The 18,597-nt window shown below is 38.8% G+C and overlaps 2 protein-coding genes across 2 annotated transcripts; both read left to right on the plus strand.

Annotated features, from left to right (window-relative positions):
- Window positions 1-202: 202 nt before the first annotated feature.
- On the plus strand, window positions 203-811 carry ngfb (nerve growth factor b (beta polypeptide)). The gene has a single exon (XM_085354614.1). The coding sequence runs from the start codon at window positions 203-205 to the stop codon at window positions 809-811; it is 609 nt and encodes a 202-aa protein (XP_085210740.1).
- A 7,491-nt stretch (window positions 812-8,302) lies between these two features.
- On the plus strand, window positions 8,303-17,585 carry tspan2a (tetraspanin 2a). Its single transcript, XM_085354615.1, has 8 exons — window positions 8,303-8,448; window positions 10,870-10,972; window positions 14,954-15,051; window positions 15,971-16,045; window positions 16,145-16,234; window positions 16,331-16,402; window positions 16,555-16,638; window positions 16,716-17,585. Exons 1-8 carry the CDS (start codon window positions 8,380-8,382, stop codon window positions 16,779-16,781), a joined length of 657 nt encoding a protein of 218 aa, XP_085210741.1. The 5' UTR covers window positions 8,303-8,379; the 3' UTR covers window positions 16,782-17,585.
- The last annotated feature ends 1,012 nt before the right edge of the window (window positions 17,586-18,597 follow it).

An 18,597-nucleotide genomic window follows, 5' to 3' on the forward strand; every position in this document is an offset into this window, starting at 1 on the left:
CCACCTAGTTCCCTCAGGAGTTACTGGATACCGAAAAGAAAACAAAAGAAAGGGAATATCACTTGGAAGCATCCTATACATATTAATGTTGATGTTACTACATGTCTGCTGAAGAAGCTCTATGTTTCATATGTAATGTTTCATATCCGCTGTAACATCTATGTGTTTTCCGTTCTTATTGACACCCTCAGGTCGTGTGCCCATGAGGTCGTCCATGCTGGTCCTGTTCCTCTTCTTAAGTGCCCAGGCTGTGGCCGCAACCAGAGGGGACTTGTACACCACCACCACAGCGGCACAGGAAAACACTCCAAGTGACAACCCAGACTCTATCCCGGTTGTTGATCCCAAACTCTTCACCAAGCGCCACTACCTCTCACCCAGAGTGCTTTTTAGCTCTCAGCCCCCTGATGCAGAGCCATCGGGGTCACAGAGTGCTGGCAGAAGGACCCGAAGGCAAGCAGGGCAGCCTCAACACCGCGGGATGTACTCAGTATGTGAGAGTATTAGTGTCTGGGTGGTCAACAAGACCAAAGCCACGGACACCTTAGGCAGAGAGGTGACAGTCCTCCCAGACGTGAAAATCAACAATGTCAACATGAAGCAGTACTTCTTCGAGACGACATGTCATAGCCCTCGATCAGGCAGCTCAGGCTGTTTAGGAATTGATGCGAGACACTGGAACTCCTACTGTACTAATTCACACACTTTTGTGCGAGCGCTGACTTCATTCCAGAACCTGGTGGCGTGGAGACACATACGCATTAACGTGGCCTGTGTGTGCGTGCTCAGCCGCAAGTCCTGGCGGCAATGAAGACTTACGACACGCGCACACAGATTCACAAAGCCAAATGCATTACATACACAGACAAGCAAACAGGCAGGCAGAAGTGACTTTTTTTTTCACATAATTTATCACCAAAAACTTCTCAACCTCTGCACAAAGTAAATTATTAGTATATGTCAAAGTATCAAGACTGCATGTATATACACCAGACCTGGGTCAAAGAGTATCTGCAGCTGGTTTTGTGTTTTGGTTGTTTGCTTTGGGTTTTTTTTTTTTTAACTGTTTGAAGTACCACGCTACAGGGGGTGTAGCTGTGCCGGTATCTATTTTAGTTGTGGTTTATATCAGACTCAGCTTATGGAAATTCAATACGCAGCTACGTGCTCAGTTTGACAAGTGTGCGTGCTCTGGATTTATCATAACTTTTAAGCATTACACTGAAAAATATTCTAAAATACAGACAGGAAATATTTTTATGTACATATACACATATTGCATACATTCATGGGTTATGTTTGCTATACTAAGTGCACAACTGTTTCCTCTGTGGCTCATTCCAACCATTTCCTCTCTGTTTTCAGCATTGCTGTATCTGATGTTTCAAGCACAAACATGTGCATCTTTTAAATGCCAAAGGCTTGGAATTAATTTGTTGGTGTAAAAATTCTCCAGATTATAAAATTATATTCTATTATACACTTCTTGTGTTTGGTGTATCCAACCAGTAATGTAAAAGTGGCAACGCCATGCTCCAAATGAGTGAATTTATTGAATTTTTGTAGCATCATTTTCCAAGCGTTGCATAGTCCCGAAAAAGTCATCTCATAAGCGCATAAATTTTCCAAAGGAGAAAACAGCGAGAAGGGAGGTCTGATGTGCATACTACCTGACTATACACCTAAATAGTCCACAAAAATAAACTAAACATGGAAACAAACTAATTAAAACATTAGGAAAAAGTAGTAGCTTAGTGTAATAAAACATGGCCTCAATAGCATTTCCCCCCTCTTACTCTATGGAAACTTTTTAGCTCCATACATTTACAAAGGTAAATAGGAGGCATAATAAATATTTATCATCCAGGAGCAACAATCAAATGCCAGGATGCCATAATGACAGGAAATGGAAACAAAGACCAAACCAAACTGCAGACGGGAGGTAAATTTGCTGATGCAGTGCAATTCAAATGGAGAACATTATAGTGTATAAGAAAGCATGAAAGATTAATTCTGGTTCATTGCGTTAAGGCAGAGCATACAGGTACAAGCGGATGATCTTTTGCTTTTATACTTTACTTTCAAATTATCACTTATACCACATCTACAAATACAGACCTAAAATGCAGCAGAACCACAGCTAAATGGCACCTTTACATGATGAATGATGATTATAAGATCTGCTCCAAACATCCATATGTCATTCAGACTCTGAAAATGGTAATTAAGGAAACTGGTTTCAGCTGTCTGACTTTCCTTGATAACTGCTCAACAAAGAATTTAGAAATACCTCTAAAACAATATGCTGTGTGTGTCTGATCATTTGTAGTCTAGTATCGCTTTTGATAAATACAAATATTGCTCATATAATTCTCTTTTATTTTGATGCAGATGAAATTGCTATCTTAGTGCTTAAGGCCTGAACTGAACTTGTAATGCTGCAGTAGTTTATATATAGCTGTTATGAACAGATCTCCCAACCCAAACTCCTCTAATGTAACTGTGCTATGACATTAGTTTGACACTTGAAGATATTAAAAGTAGAAATATGTCCTTTACTTATACGTTGATTTTTTATTATGTTGGACAGCTATTCGGTAATTGCAGAAGGTTTCATTCACTGCTGTTTAGTTAATGCCTGCTGGGTTTAGACTAAATCACAGGAACATTTTAAAGCTGCAGCTTTTACAGACACAGACCTTGGGTTTAAAAGACCATGTGATTTGGTTCCAGAAAGCACAGGCTTAAACCTGCCTTAACCTTAAACTGCAGCTCAGCTTATGACAGAGTAGCAGCCTCTAGGACTTTTGGCACAACAACACAGTCAAGCTTCTTTTCTGCCAGTCATTATACTGTCATGCAGCCCATTTACTGAAGAAGACTAAATCAATCCACAACTTTGCAAATACAATTTGACCCAGGCCTGATAAAACCAAAAGTGTTTTTTTAATAAATGTTGTTGTTGATATTGTTATTTATTAAACATTTACAAACATGCACTGTGTGCTTTCTGTAGTGTTCTGGGAAGCTTGCTGATTCCTTCAGCAAAAAGGAAAGCCCTGACAGAAGTGAAAAAAAGAGAATTCCCATATGGCTTCGTTTTACCGCCATTCTTTTTTTTTTTTTGGCTTTGCTTTGTGTTTTTCTCTTGCTATCATTCTACAGTGCATATGAAACAAAAGTGAAAAGACAAACACAGGGCAAAAATGATTGATAATACAATACCTTTCCAGTGATATTTCAGTGCTCTCAGCGAACACAAAATTATTCTCCAGGCAGTATCGATTGGGATTTTTGTAGGCTTGCAGCCTAATTTTGTGTCCCATCGGGTATTTGAGGTGTCTGATATGATTGAGCGAACATGGAACTAATGTAGAAATGCAAACAAAAATCAGATGAGGTTGTATTCCTGGAAACCTTGAGTTTTAAGATAAAGCAACAGGGCTCAGCTGCTAAAAAGAATGCAACACTTCCCCCTAGAGGTCAAGACGGAAACATGAAATTTTTCCTAAAAATAATACTTTCACAAATAAAAACGTGACTCCTAACATGTTGGATTTGACAGATATTAGACTCCGCTCAGGCAATAAATTGTAGCTAGTTCCCCACGTTTCATACACTACCTCCACAAACTAAAAGCAGCACTGATGCTCACTTAAATGAACAAAATAGGACAAATATTAATTTGATTTTGTTATAGATCGTTTTTCCATGGTTTCTAAGAAAATAGTTGTTTGTTTGTTTTTTATAATCGCGTTATAAAAAGCCTTACGTTACCACATGCCAGACGTCAGTGTGCATGTCCATGCGCATGCCTCGTGTTTAGTTCAGGGCCCATGCGAAGCCCTCGGAAAAAGTAGCGCTTCTTTGTTTTGAACATGTTTATTTCATTTTATTGAGCAACGCGAAATTGACGGGAGTCCCCAAGCTGCTGTCCTGTGGCAAGTGGAGAAGAGTCAATATGGCTGAAATGAAATGGAAAAATACTGTGTATGTGTAACTAAAATGTATGAAATAAAAAAAACCATTCAGTAAAAAATTACACCCACATCTTCCAGAAGGTGTAATTTAATTAGATGGTTTGACCTACTGTTACTTAATACATTCATAACGTTTTTTGTCTTAAAATTAGTCCTGAACACAAGAAAATAATGCTGTTGTTATTATTGAGCCTTTTATTTTTGTTATTGGTTATTTCCGGATATCGTTTTTAGGATGGATTAAGTTATGAATGTACTAACAAGGTACCTGAGCTTACATAATTTCATAGATATAATTGTGTAGTATGACGCAGTAATCCTACCTTGCTAAGATACTGAAATTTGTTTGAAAGGTCCAGTAAAAGTAAAGGCTGAATAAAATTTAAAATGCATAAATTGTTCATATCAACTAATAGATTTATAATTTAAGATCCATTCAAAGTGAGCATTGTGGCAAGGATAAAGATAACTGCATAAAGACCGAAACAAAGTGGCCTCTTTCATAAGTAGTGTCTACAAACCACAGCTGAGAGACTTGATATTTCGAGCTCTGTCCACTGGATGGAGACAATGAAACGCATAGACGTTTTTCTGTTGCGTACAGGTTTTCTCTTACTCTAGCGGTGCACATTAGGGGTATGGAAATGTACTTAAATATTTTGAGTGACATTGTTTATATGCATTGCAAAGGAACTAAAGATAACTGTATTTTGCTATTTTCGTCAGTTATTTGTTCTAACTAAAGTTGTCTTTTGAAACAGTAATTGGCCATTTTTCTAATTAGAGGTTTAGCACGGCCTGTTCAAAGAAAAAATATAAAGTGAGATTTGACTGCACTTCACCTCTGGTGTCTCTTGGCTCATAGGATGACTCATACTTGCACCGTATGGAGATCAGGTTACATTTTTGCACCTCATTTACATATCAAGAACAGTAGAAGAGGGTGAGGAGGTAAGGACAGTGTGTCGGTGGAGGGATAATGGGATTATGGCTCCATTATACCCTGAGGATATCGTTTCAGTTTGGATGCACTTCCGCAGTGATAATTACAGTCCTGAATTCATGACAGGATTGGGTAACCGAACTGATATCGGGTTAACACCCATCCAGTCCAATGATCTTATTCTGGGTCACATGGAAACTATTAATCATTTGTAATTCAAGTGTGTACAATGCCATCTGTTTATCTCTATAAAAAAAAGGAGAACTGCTGTCATTGTCATACTTTTTTCCTTGTGTTTGTTGAGTCCTGTTTGATTTCTTTTTTTTTTTTTGAGAGAGCGAGAAAGAAAATAGAGGTGGTAGGCAGTGATGTGATGTGTCTCATGATCCACCCATGCTGATTCTCACTGATACTCTGGCAGACATACAGGGAGGGTCGCTGTTTCCCTCCCACATCACTGCAGCAAACAAAGGCACTACAAACAAGAGAAGCTTGCATGTCACAAAGCGTGTGACCCCGAGATGACCTCCCTCCGTCCTGCAAAGAAGGCACAGAAGAGCACTGGCAAATCTCCATACATACTCTTCATTCACAGGAATCAGCTTGCATTATTATTAATATGATATATTATATTATATTAATAAAGTCTTCATGTTTTAAGCACTGACTTATGAAAGATGTTCACTCTAACTTTGTTTTTAGGCAATGTTCATTTAGACTCATTCTATTTAAGGGTGAATGAGACAGCATCAACTAAGGTGTCTTAGTATGTGTCATAAGAAGAGCTTCATTGTGCTTTGGTGTTGATTCTCTAAGCCCCACATCTGGCTGGATTATTCCAAATTATATTCCTTCATTTTAGGTGTGTTGAAGATGTTAGTGGAAAACTCTGTCCAGTGTGCTGCTACAAAATCTCTGCTTTTAACAACAACAACAACAACAACAACAACAACAACAACAACAACAACAACAACAACAACAACAACAACAACAACAACAACAACAACAACAACAACAACAACAACAACAACAACAACAACAACAACAACAACAACAACAACAACAATTATTCAACTTTTACTTATAGTAAATGTAACATAGCCTTTTAAATAAAGTTACAGCCTGTGGTTAAATTATAGGGGGACATGGGAGTAGATATTTGTATGTAGGATGTACATCCATATGCACCTTTACTAAGAATAAACAAAATTAAGAGTCTAAGATTGAAGACAGGGACTAAGATTTTACATTTTAGCTGATAAAATATTAAAACTATTTTCTTTCTTAAAATTCTGTCTATAATACACATATAACAATGATGCAGAACTAAAAAAAAATGTTTAATTGTGTTTTTTTGTTGCTTTGTTTTGTCAAAGCCACAGGGAGCCACTGGAGATTAGTAAAAGATATGTATGTCACTTCGAAGCTGAAGGTTTTCAATCACTCGTCCAGGCCAAGAGAGCGGTCCTAAAGTCTCACATAATGATCCCGACAGCATAACTACATCCTCTGTAGGGGTCAAGCATTTAAACCCATCTGTATTTTAGTACATTAACTTTATCTCAGGCCAAAAGAAATTTGTCTTTTGTCACACTAATTCTGAGATCATGTACAGACTATATAACATATTTGATGTTTATTATGTTAGTTTAACATGAGGCTCAATGTCATTACTTTTGCATGTGTTTAGCCAAAGTACAATAAAAACATGTCAATGCTGCTGCTGCTGATCATTTTGGTTATTGGTATGTTGTTGTAAATTAACAAAAAAAACAACACTTAGACACATAAGCAAAGATTTAAAATGTATTATTATTTAAAAGCACTGCAAAATTAAAAAGAATATATTCAAATATTTGAATTTAACAAAGAAAGTAAGTAAGAAAAGAAGAAAGCTTAAAAACATTGCATACAAAAATATTGGTTATTAAGAGAAAAGCAAATGAATGGTTGAATGTAGGACCGGGATAGGTCCTACATTCGCACAAAGTGAAAGCATTAGTAGGTTTACAGTAAATAAAGTCTAGACTTGCCTCATAGTTTGTGTTTTTTCTTGTCTTCCTCCATTCTCCATTTTCTCTCCTCTTTCTCCCCACTCACAACCAGTCACAGCAGATGACAGCGTCTGCCCGAGCCATCTGATAGAGGTTCCTTCCTGTGAAAATGGAGTTTCTCCTTCCCACCTTCACCTAATGGTTGTTCCATCTTATACTATAGGTTCTTTTTCAAACGTCATTATACTGAGATGCCTAATGATTATCTTCTTTTTAACATTATCAGTGGTAGTATTTGGGTATGCAAGTCTAAAGAGGAATCATGAATGGCACACTCAAAATTAAACGTGTTGTTAAGAGCGTTCCATATTTTCAAATGTATTCCTGAGAACTGTCTGCTACTTAGTCTTACACCTGACTAGTCATGTGGGGAAAGATTACATACTGGACATAGCTTTTAAAATTACAAAGCTTAATCTTTCTATTTATAGACTGTGTACCTGCTACATTTGTATCTAATTTAAAGTCGAAACTATTGCCCATTTTCAAACATGGCTTATTCTTTGTTTTACCGCCAAACTTTTTGTAATATGCCGTCCTAGCAAGAACAACAGGTCTACATAAGAGATCAGATAATAACAGCTCCAAAATCCTGGCTATGTCTCTGCTGATCTTATTTTAACTATTAGGTCACTGTGTTGTAGGTGCACACAAGAAGCTATTTTCACACAAACAGGGATATCAGTGACTGGCAGAGGACAATGTTAAAAGTGTCTCCATGATAAATTCTTGCCCAACGTCTAATGTAAAGGTCACACACATAAGTAGTGGAATCCAAAGTGTCATACTGTCACACTGATATAATTTTCATGTAATGCAAGACTATGCCAAGATGTGCAGTAGCTCCTCAAGACTTTACTAACCTGAAGTTCAAATCTACCATATTCACTTCAAAGTAGAATTTAAAATAAATACTGCAAACAGATGTTTTTGTTTCACCAGTTGTACATGTATTGTTGTGTAATTCGGTATTCAGTCACGATTACAAAATTCTTTTTACTTGCAAAACATATGATCAACCATGTTGTAAGAAATATTATCTTCGTAACAATGCTGGTTAACCCATACCACCGGCTTTCCCCTCATTTATTTATTTTTAAGCCCAAATCATTGGTGTCGAACACACAAATGAACCCCTCTCTCTGCTCTCGCTGGGAGACCTCTTGGTGTCTCTCTCAGGGATCCCAGATCGTCCCTGAACCCCACCTTGGGTACCTCAGCACTCGCGAACGCTTATGGGCGTGTGCAGATGGCGTGCAGCAGCACTTGTGCGCATGTTTCATGTCTGGATGGTGTAACGGCGCAGGTCTTCATTGCATGGGTTGATGTCCAGCTGAAAGACGCTGCAAAATAAGAAGGAATCGCGCAATAGATCGGAGACTCCGACAAATCAGGTGGCATCATGAGCAAAGTGCAGGGTGGGATGAAATGTGTGAAATATCTGCTTTTCGCTTTCAACATCATCTTCTGGGTAAGTCCGCTTCGGCAGCGGTTTGCCAAGAATTAACGTTGTTTCTCTCTGAAAAAGCCGGATCACCGTTTTTGTTGTTTTTTATGGTTATTTATTTGTTTTGTTGTTTTCTCTTTAGGAAGTGAAATTGATTCGGTTTATTTTTAAGCGACTGTGGAGTTTCGTTGCCTTGTGAAAAACCTGTTTGTTCCTAGCCTTGTTTACACGTTCAATGTACTGAAGGCTGAAAGTCCGTCTATTGATATTATTTGGTATGGCTTTTAAATACAGCAGCCTTTGTTATTCCGTACAGAGTTAGGAGTTAATGTTGTCTGGCAGACCGCCTCAATGCACCTGCTCTGTTCACACCGTCTCCCTCTGACTCCACACTGTTTCCCAAAATTCTCAAACCAAACCTCAGTTATATAACCCAGAGTCTTCTTTTCATCTGCGTTCATTAGTGGCTGCTGCTTTAGAGTTGGTCATGATTTATTGTTGCACCAAGTACATGCTGCAACAAATACACCAGAGCTACTTTTCCAACACAGATCCCAGTTCATGATTTGACGTTGAGGTGTGACTTTCCTGCTGCAGGCGTGTGAAGGGTGCTTTTTTTTGTTTTTCTTTTACATGCGGGGTTAATCTATTTGGGGAACATCATGAAAGGTTTTTGTTTTGGTCTGCAGTGCTGCTCAGATAAGATTCCCCGTGACTCAGATTCACTTTCGATTATATGCCAGTGACTTCTCATATGACATAAGTTTCTTGGTGTTTAGAAGGCTAAATGTGTCAGAGAAGTACTTTTAAGCTTCTAATATTTTGTCAGTTTGCATGTAGACTGTAGTATGCAACCTTAAACATTGGATCAAGATTCATTCTTTTTGTATTCTTTTATATTCTGCGTGAATCAAAGAATATAAGTATTCCAATAAGGTTTTAGGTTTGCCTTTTTTGTTTTTTGTTCTGTTCACCCCACAAATGTATCTCATAAACTTATCAACCCTGAGTTTGGGAACATCAAGGAAAACTCTTGCCCCTACTTGAGGCTGCAAGAACCCCCCCCCCCCCCCCCCCCCCCCTATTATCATTTTCAATCAGTGATGTGTTTAGATAAATAGATACATTTATTAGGTCATTAACAAAGAGCCTGTTTGGGTTTACTCTTGTTTGGTTTTCATTATTGTCTCTTGCAAAAGATACTCAATATTTTACTGCTAAATGATACAGTGTGAGTTTAACTGGCTGCATTGACTCATTTGTGCTCTGTAAGACGATCACTTGTGTCATCCAAAGTGACAGCAGCCTCTTTGTTCGGCAGTTTTGGGACTGAAAGCATAGCTGTTGTGGTTGTAGCCAAAAGGGGCGTACAGTACGCTGTCATTTTGGGGTGCAGAGCCAACAAGCAGCCAATGCCAGTGTGAGTTACATCACCCAGGCACTGTGAGGCTGGCACAGCCTGTGGCTGAAATGCACCATGGGAGATGGACCGCTGATTCTGATGCTAATTCTTGTGTTCAAATGTGGTACTTTGATGGGCCATGAGGATGCATGGGCTGTTGTTGCAGCGTGGCCTTATTTTCAATCATTTTATTGTCAGAGTACCTCACTAAACCTTCCTAAAAAAAAAAAAAAGAGTGGCCCAGTCCGGACTGAGTTTCCTGCAGTGAGGGTTGGAGCTGCAGCTTGAGTTTTGTTCCTTCGCCTTGAGGCGACTTTTTGTTGTGATTTGGCGCTATATAAATAAAATTGAACTGAATTGAACTAACAGAAGACACTTCCACTCTTTAGTTTGGCTGAATCTGAAGAGCAAGTCAGGAAAAGGATCTGAGAGTGTTACTGAAGATGTGCTGCTTGGGATTCCATGCTTTTACAAAATTTTGAAGATGAATTTTTTTTCATCTGCATATAACATGTGACACTTGTCCTGAAAGAACATATAAGGAACATGGTTAGGATTAATATATAACTATGACACAGACAATATCTTTTACCCTTAATCCACATTTGTCCTTTTATTCGTTTTGGCTTTATTTTTGGATGTTTAAATTAAATAATGTTATGTAGGAGGTTAAAATGATTCATTTTCTCAGAGTAAAACCTGGTTTCAATCAAATGTGTTATGGTAAGCCAAGCTCTCCTGGAGAGGAAAGATGCTACTCAGCATAGACACTTTTTTGCCCCCCCCCCCCCCCCCCCCCCTCCTGTTAAATAGAAGGAGGGGGGGGGGGGAAGCCTATGAGTATTATTAGCCACTTTAGCATCACCTGCAGAATCGTAACTACCTCGTGATAAATAAAGACTAAAAGAAAACATGAAAGTGCTCACTGTTTAACTGTGAAATTATTTCTGCACAAACAGAAGAACTGCTACTTACCACTCATCAAATTCAACAGAACTATAAAGTCACAAATAATTTTGATTGTATAATTTATCAATCCCCAGGTGTCTGGATTGTTGGTGCTGGCGGTGGGACTGTGGCTTAGGTTTGACCCAAACACAGTGGACCTCCTGACAGGCGATGGCGCCCCCTACACCTTCTTCATAGGTATGTCAGAGATTCTATAGCCTCATACATATGCCTGTCTCATCTTCTGCAGAATAAAACATATATGTGGATGTGGATAAAAAAAAACTAAAATCCAAAATGGATCCAATTTCTTCTCAGCAGTTCACCATCTTGATGGATCTTGATTACACCATCTTGATTACATGGACCCCCTTGAAAATGAGATGAAACATCCCTACATGTTTATCTACATTAAATAAATGTTCAATGTGTAACATTTTAAAGGTGCCCTAAAAAATCCCACATACGGAGAAGTAAATACACGTGTACACATGCGGATGAGACCGAATGTCTGGTACTGTTATCCCTTACAAGTATGAAGAACCCTTCAAGTACTGCTTGACATTTAACAGCCACATTTTATCTTCAGCGCATCGAGATGTTTTACTTCTTTGCACAAACCACAAGGAAAGTTTGTTTAATAAAACATGTAAGTTAAAACATGTCCACAGTTACTAGGCCTGTTTAAAGGAATTTGTCATTCGAAGCCCTCAATTCTTCACTTTCACTTTGAAAGTGGCTAAAGTATGCGCACAGAGGAAGTGAAATGTGATAAACTGATTGAAACTTTCCATTAGTGGCAATTCTCCTGTTCGTGGGATACGAAGAAATTCAAATCTTGACATAAATGCTTATTTGGTTTTGATTCGACTGAAATAACATAAAAACGACCAGTCAGAAAAATGTACAAACGATGCACGAGAGCCTTTAACTGATTAATGAACAGCTCTGTCTGTTTGCTGAAATATCGTATAAGAGTGTCTTTGCAAAGCTCACACAGTAGATTATTAAAACATACAGTAGACAAGACAAACAGCTAGTGTTCAGCACTCCATACAATAGGCCTTCTCTCTGACAGTGTGTGGGAGCCGATGATTAGAATGAAGCCTATTCTTGTTACTCCCGTTTAAGCCATGACCTAAAATGGTGACTTCACTTCATCAGCTCTCTGCTCTGCCTTCGTGGAACTGGCTGCCTCTCTCAGGACATGAGTAGCAGGTTGGGTGGGGCCAGTGACAGAAGACTATATCCTGCTTGCAAACCTAGTAAAAAATGAAAATAGAGCAAAGAAGAGGGGAGGGGGAAGCAGCACAGGGCAACCAAAGGCAGTGTTTTCGATTATACTTACGATCATATTGCCAAGATTACAACCTAAAACGTTTCAAGATACAGTAGAAAATAAAAAGTACCATGTTACTTAAGTCATCTGTTGATGCAGTGTACTCCAGATGAGGTAACTTCTCTCCAGCTTGGTTTTATTTGATATGCAAATATCCTGGAATTTCTCTGTTACTGTGTTACATCTTTATGAGTCATTTTAATCAAATTCTCTGTCCCACTGTTCTTTACCGTCCCCTCCTCACTTTCCCATTTGCAGTGATTATATTTCTCACTTTAGGTTAAGCAAATCAAATGTAATGTGAATTACATTTTCTTGATTAAAGAACATTTGGAGTGCAGTTAAAACCGGAGCATATGTTGGTCTGATCAATATTTTGGAGGTAAAATAGCTGATTAAAAAACTGGCAGAAACCCTGGAAGGCTTCAGAAGGGAAGGAGAGAGCTAGACAGAGAGTTTGTTATTGCCACCTCTAAAACGAGATGCTGTGACTATGACTAATATGTAACTGTGTGGGAAAAAATCTCAGAGGGTGGGTGTGATCTGGAAATCTTGTTTTTCTGGCTACTGTACGAGACAAACATGCTTCACAAACTGGGTAGAGGAGTATGCTGATGGCAGGTCTAGTTGTCAGCCAGTTATGAGCCAATTGTATGCCTGATATCAGTTGTTACTGTATCATCAGTAGGGATCCTCTTAGTTAGCGTATTGTCTGTCTTGTCTTAATGTTGGTTTAAAATGGAGCACTGTAACAAAAAATAATTTCCCCCAGGGATCAATAAAGTATTCTGATTCTGATTCTGATTCTGATACTAGTGGGCTCACAAACCCAAAACTCATGTCTCCATCATATAAATCTTCTACTTCTCCTGCCTTCTAATGCAGATGTTTGTGGCTGTGTTAAGATGGCGCCAAGATAGTTTGTTGGTAGTCCACATAAACCAGCAATGCGCGCTGCACTCTGTAGTGTTTTCCCTTAAACTTAGTCTCTGTTCTAGAAAAAACTGAGGTTATGGCATACAAGGAATTTCTTTGTAGTGAAGTCAAGCAGAAAGCTGACCAAGCCACTGTCTGAATTACTTGTGTGCGGGTTTTGGGGGTATTTTTTTTTTTTTTTTGGTGTGTTTTCTTATTTGTGGTGAATTCCACAGTTTCCTTCAGTGTCATCAAACTAACTGTTGTCTTTCGGAGAAATACATGCAAGTGCACCTCCATAGCCTCTGCATGGGCTGAATTCCCACAATTGCTCTTTCTGCAAATGGACAACACAAGCCCATAAATCCGGCATTTAACTGGAAACACTTGGGTTCTGCAGAGGATAACTTTGTGCCTTTGCAGCCAAACGTTATAAGCTTCCTGGGCAAAACAACTGACTGTTGCTCCCACTTCTAGCAATGAGACTAAACAGAGTGATACCATAATAAGGCAAAGTGGCAGCATTCTCTCTGAGGGTTTCATTTTCCATTCTATCACCTTTGTTACTCTCTAGTGTGTAAACAGCCATTACATGTGTATATAAGATAGAGATGGAGCTAAACTGAGAGATGTTACAGATGTTTATACTCAATAATTTGTATTTCTAAAAGATACGTGAAGCAGGAAGTGCACTTGGCAGGTGTCTGGTAGATGGTAGATACCTCTGCATTTAATGAGTGAAGAGCAAAGAGCAGATATTAAAGTAAGTGTATAAGTGTTGGGGAAAAAATGAGCAGCTGAGATCACTTCTGTGTAGACAATTGTATATAAATTGAAAGCTTTCATGGTCCATTATATTTTCCATTGCTTACCCAGACAACTTTCTTTGAAGCTCTGTATCCCTATAGATCCCTTCAGCTCAGCAGTGTATTCGCCTCGTCTTTACCTTCCCTTTTGTCGCACAGCAAGAAAACAACAGCTTGCATTTGCCCCATGTGGATTAATTAAATTGCTGCAGTGGTTGCTGCCTGTGTCACCGATTAGGCCCTTAGCATGGACCTAAGGGACCTGCTTGGTGTATAGTTACAGTGCGAGGGGGCTCAGTTGCAAGGACTAGAAGCAGGGGAGTAGACCGAGAGGGTGACGTCACTCAGGCTTGAGGAGAGCATAGATGGTGGCAGACGCAGTTGAAATCTGCAGCAATCAAGCCCTCTGAAAATTAGATTTTGGAGGACAGATGGCATCTGTGTGCTTCTTCACCCTGCAGGAGCATGAATGGACAAAGTCTAAGTAACTGGAAACCCTACTAATGCATCAAAAGAGTCAATTAGAAGCATAATTTCTCAGTGGGCTCTCTAGGCCTATTAGTTTTCTTTCAAATTTGATTATGATTTTGAACAGACTCTGCCTATGCTTTAGACAGCTACTCTATATACGGACAGGACTTCAAGCTATTTCTGTAGCTGCCCAGAGCAGGAAAGAGTCCAGAACTGTGTTTTGTTCAACCCACCTTTTTTCAAGTGATCAGAGATGCTATAATGTAACGTTAAGAACATAATTCATTTGTGCCAGAGATTCTATGTTTCAAATCATGAAAAACTTCAAATTCATTGTTTAAAGTAGCCTAATAAATAGACTGAATTGTGTGAGTCTATTCAGAGATGTTCTGCTACCGAAGATACTTCCACCTACAAACACAACACAAACAATCCTTTTATAAATTCTGCTCCAGCAAAGGCAACCATTGCATCACGCTGACACCCTCAGTGGAAACTATAAACTGCAGCCATGTGATACTGAGAACACCACGATCAGATGCTTCTCATATGTCTTTCACAATCTTCTTGTTTATAAAACACAAAACATTAATTTTCCATTTTTTTCATTTTAAATGCACTGATCTATCGTCTGGTCTCTCTCCTCAGCCGTGTACATCCTTCTTGGTGCTGGTGCGTTGATGATGGTCGTGGGGTTCTTAGGTTGTTTTGGGGCCATTCGTGAGTCTCAGTGTCTTCTTGCATTGGTGGGTTCAAAGCATCACCTCTCATTGCATTTGTATTATTTTTATATTTGTTTCCATGAGGCTTAAATTGATATTACCGTTAAATTGGTACTAACACTGAAATAACTTGATGTGTATGCTTCTGATGAGTGATCGCGAAGATGTATAGAATTAGGCTGTCTAATAACAAATGAATAATAGACAAATATTAACTTTAGTTTAGTGTAATCTTTTTTTTTTTTAACAACAAGGCCCTTGTTTTCTCCATTTGTATAAAAGGGCAGAATTATACATTTCTTTCTAAGGGATTTCAGAAGAAATCACCAGGAACAGCCCACAAAATTGTATGGCCAACTGTTGTTCCCCAATAAATGAATCAATCACTGATTAGTTTTTGTGTTGCGTGTGTGGATGACTCCCACTAGAGGCAAGGCAAGGCAAGTTTATTTGTATAGCACAATTCAACAACAAGGTGATTCAAAGTGCTTTACAGAGACATTAGAAACAAAAACAAATAAAAAGCATGATTTAAAATTGATTAAAACAAGCAAACAAACTAACTAACTAATTAACAAACAAACAAACAAACAAAACAGTATATAAAATCAAAACAGATAAAATCAGAACAGTAGATAAAATCAGTAGTTAAATGTAAGTTTTGAAATTTAAGCTTAAAAGTGTGGATTTGGTGCTTTATTCAAATGCAGCTGAGAACAGGTGAGTCTTCAACCTGGATTTAAATAAACTGAGTGTTTCAGCTGATCTGAGGCTTTCTGGGAGTTTGTTCCAGATATAAGGAGCATAAAAGCTGAATGCAGCTTCTCCGTGTCTGGTTCTGACTCTGGGAACTGATAAAAGACCGGATCCAGATGACCTGAGGGATCTGGAAGGTTCATACTGGGTCAGGAGGGCGATAATAGTCCTTGTTTCTGTTCTGCAGTTCTTTGCTTGCCTTGTGATAATCTTTGGAGCAGAAGTCACTGCTGGTGTGTTTGGATTCCTAAACAAGGAACAGGTGGAGTTATTTGATGATTAAATACAAAATAACAAAAAATATTCTCCGTTTTTTTTAAATCCCATAACTAACCCTTTTTTTTTCTTCTTTTAATAACAGATTTCTGAAGAAGTCCAAAAGTTTTACAGTAGCTCCACCCTCGACTCTAGTCCAAATGGAACTGCAATAGTAACGACTTATTATAAAGCTGTGAGTAAAACTTCGCCATCATGTTCAGGGTTGCAGTCAATACCATTAAAATCATGTTGTGTTTTGTTTTGTTTTTACTTCTTTTTATATTTGCAGCTGAACTGTTGCGGAGTTTCCACATTGGAGCCAAACAGTGATGTGTGTGCAGACTTCCCAGAAGACGTCAAGGTAAACCCCTCTGCCTGCAGGGACACTTCATAGTCACATGAGGGCAGTAAAACACCATTTTAAAATGAAGCACTATTTGCTGTGATGAACCTACTTTGCTGTGTGCAGAATGATCGATATGAATGTTTCTTGCTATTTTTGCTTGATATTAGGACTGCCTGACTGCAATAACAGACTTCTTCGATGAAAAGCTGTATATCATTGGATACATAGGGATTGGTATTGCAGGAGTCATGGTGAGAAAAGTTTGAGTTTTTTAATTAATTGTGACCGATATTCCTCAGGTAACCACAATATGTGTCTGTGATTTCAGATTATAGGAATGATCTTCAGTATGGTCCTGTGTTGTGCCATCAGAAACAGCAGGGAGGTTATATAATTGGTGAACTGACCCCCCCCCCCAACCGTCGCCTGATCATATGGTTACACAGCCCTTCATAATCAACTTGTCTGCATGAGAAGGGAAACACCAAAGTTACATTTCAGTCACTTCTCTTAGTCCAAACAAGTGCGGTGGGGGAGGGCCTCCGAGTATCACAAAGAGAGAACAACAAATCTCAATGCTCCCACTTATCCACGGACCACATGCAACACGATACGCTGGATCGTTAACATCACACCTTCTTCTTGAGTCCACCAGCACTGAAATTCACTTCCCTCTTCTTTTCCATAACACATGCTTTGCTTTTAGCTCGACTCTGTGACATTCCTCACTTTTAACATGTCTTTGTTAGACTGCCGGTGCTCCGCAAAGGCCAAAGTGCTGCCGTTGTAGATGCAACACAGCACACAAAGCCTTCTTTGACACAGGAATGTTGTGACTGGGGAGTATTGCTGTAAATATGGATCCTTATTTTCACTTTGTGTGCTTTAGCGTTTTGAGGACTAGCCTACCTTTGCAGAGTAAATTTGCAGAGTAAAATTCCGTCATGTGCCTATTTATTTAGTTACGATCAAGCCTCCTACTACTGGACTGTTTGCCTATATCTTTTGATTTGAATATGTACACTGCACCAGTGCTTGCTTCCTGTCACCACTTTCAAGTATTTCTACCGTAAAGCACAATAGCTGAAGTGTAGACATGATTTGAAGCCAAAGGGTTAGGATGGTCTCATGATAAACTGCGGCGTTGTAAATCTCCAAATTCATCTGACAGCTAAATAATGCTTTGTGCTGACCTCTTCTGGAGCATGTTTGGGATGTAACAGTGAGCTAGTTTGCATTTTGTGTGAATTATTGTGGATGTAAATTTTGTTGGTGTGCCAATAAGATGTGAATTATAGAATAATATAGTTTGTCATACTGTTAACCGTAATAAAAACATTGGGTGCTTTTATTTAGATGTTTTCAGCTTCTGTCCTCGGAGATGAATCACATGTGCACTTCTTGTAAAGTGGAACAAGCTGAGAAGAACTTCATTGTAATTTGTGGTTAGTGAAGTACCTGAACATGTGAGCAATGTTCTGTTTAGGTCCACGGATGACAAATTTCAGTCACATACAAGGCAAGAGTTAAAGGATATTGACTAATAATACTATTTACTGAAAATACTAGTGATGGTAGTATATTCTATAAATCAAGTTTATAGAAAATATCAAGCGTCATGGGATTTGGACAAAATGTCTCTACACAAGGCCTGCTTAGTACTTGCTCATACAGAGAAGTGGGAAATTCCACCACACCAAGGTATGTTTTACAATTTTCAAAGACAATAATGAACCGATAAAGTGAAATATTACACTGACTTCAATCTGCCGTTAGTTAGTGTGGACTAAATCATTCACCTCAGCATGTGAACTTGCTCAACCGTGATTTGATGCCCTCCTGGTAGTAAAGCTTCCTGAATGTGTGGATCAGATTCAGACAGCCTTTTTAACAGAAATAACTGCAGCTGCATTGCATGAATGTACAAATGTGCAGAGAAGAAAATAGCACTGTGTGCTGCAATATCTGGCTGTCATTTGACTAAAAACAAGGGACTAGTTCTTCTCATTTTCAGCATCTGGGATTCCAGATATTTGATTTGTATAATACGTTTATGGTGAGCCTTGGTACACCCCCTCAGTTCATTCACTCTGAAACAAGTCAACTTTCTTCCGATTGAGTGTGTGCATGAGATAGCCTTACTAAGGAAATCACTGATGTCAACAGGAGGCCAGAGTCGAACAAACTCTTCGTAAAGGAACATTTAGAAA

Source organism: Diplotaxodon limnothrissa, linkage group LG5 (assembly GCF_057381915.1).
Source record: "Diplotaxodon limnothrissa isolate DT_005_m linkage group LG5, D_limnothrissa_male_GT1.1, whole genome shotgun sequence".
NCBI classification, from domain to species: Eukaryota; Metazoa; Chordata; class Actinopteri; order Cichliformes; family Cichlidae; genus Diplotaxodon; species Diplotaxodon limnothrissa.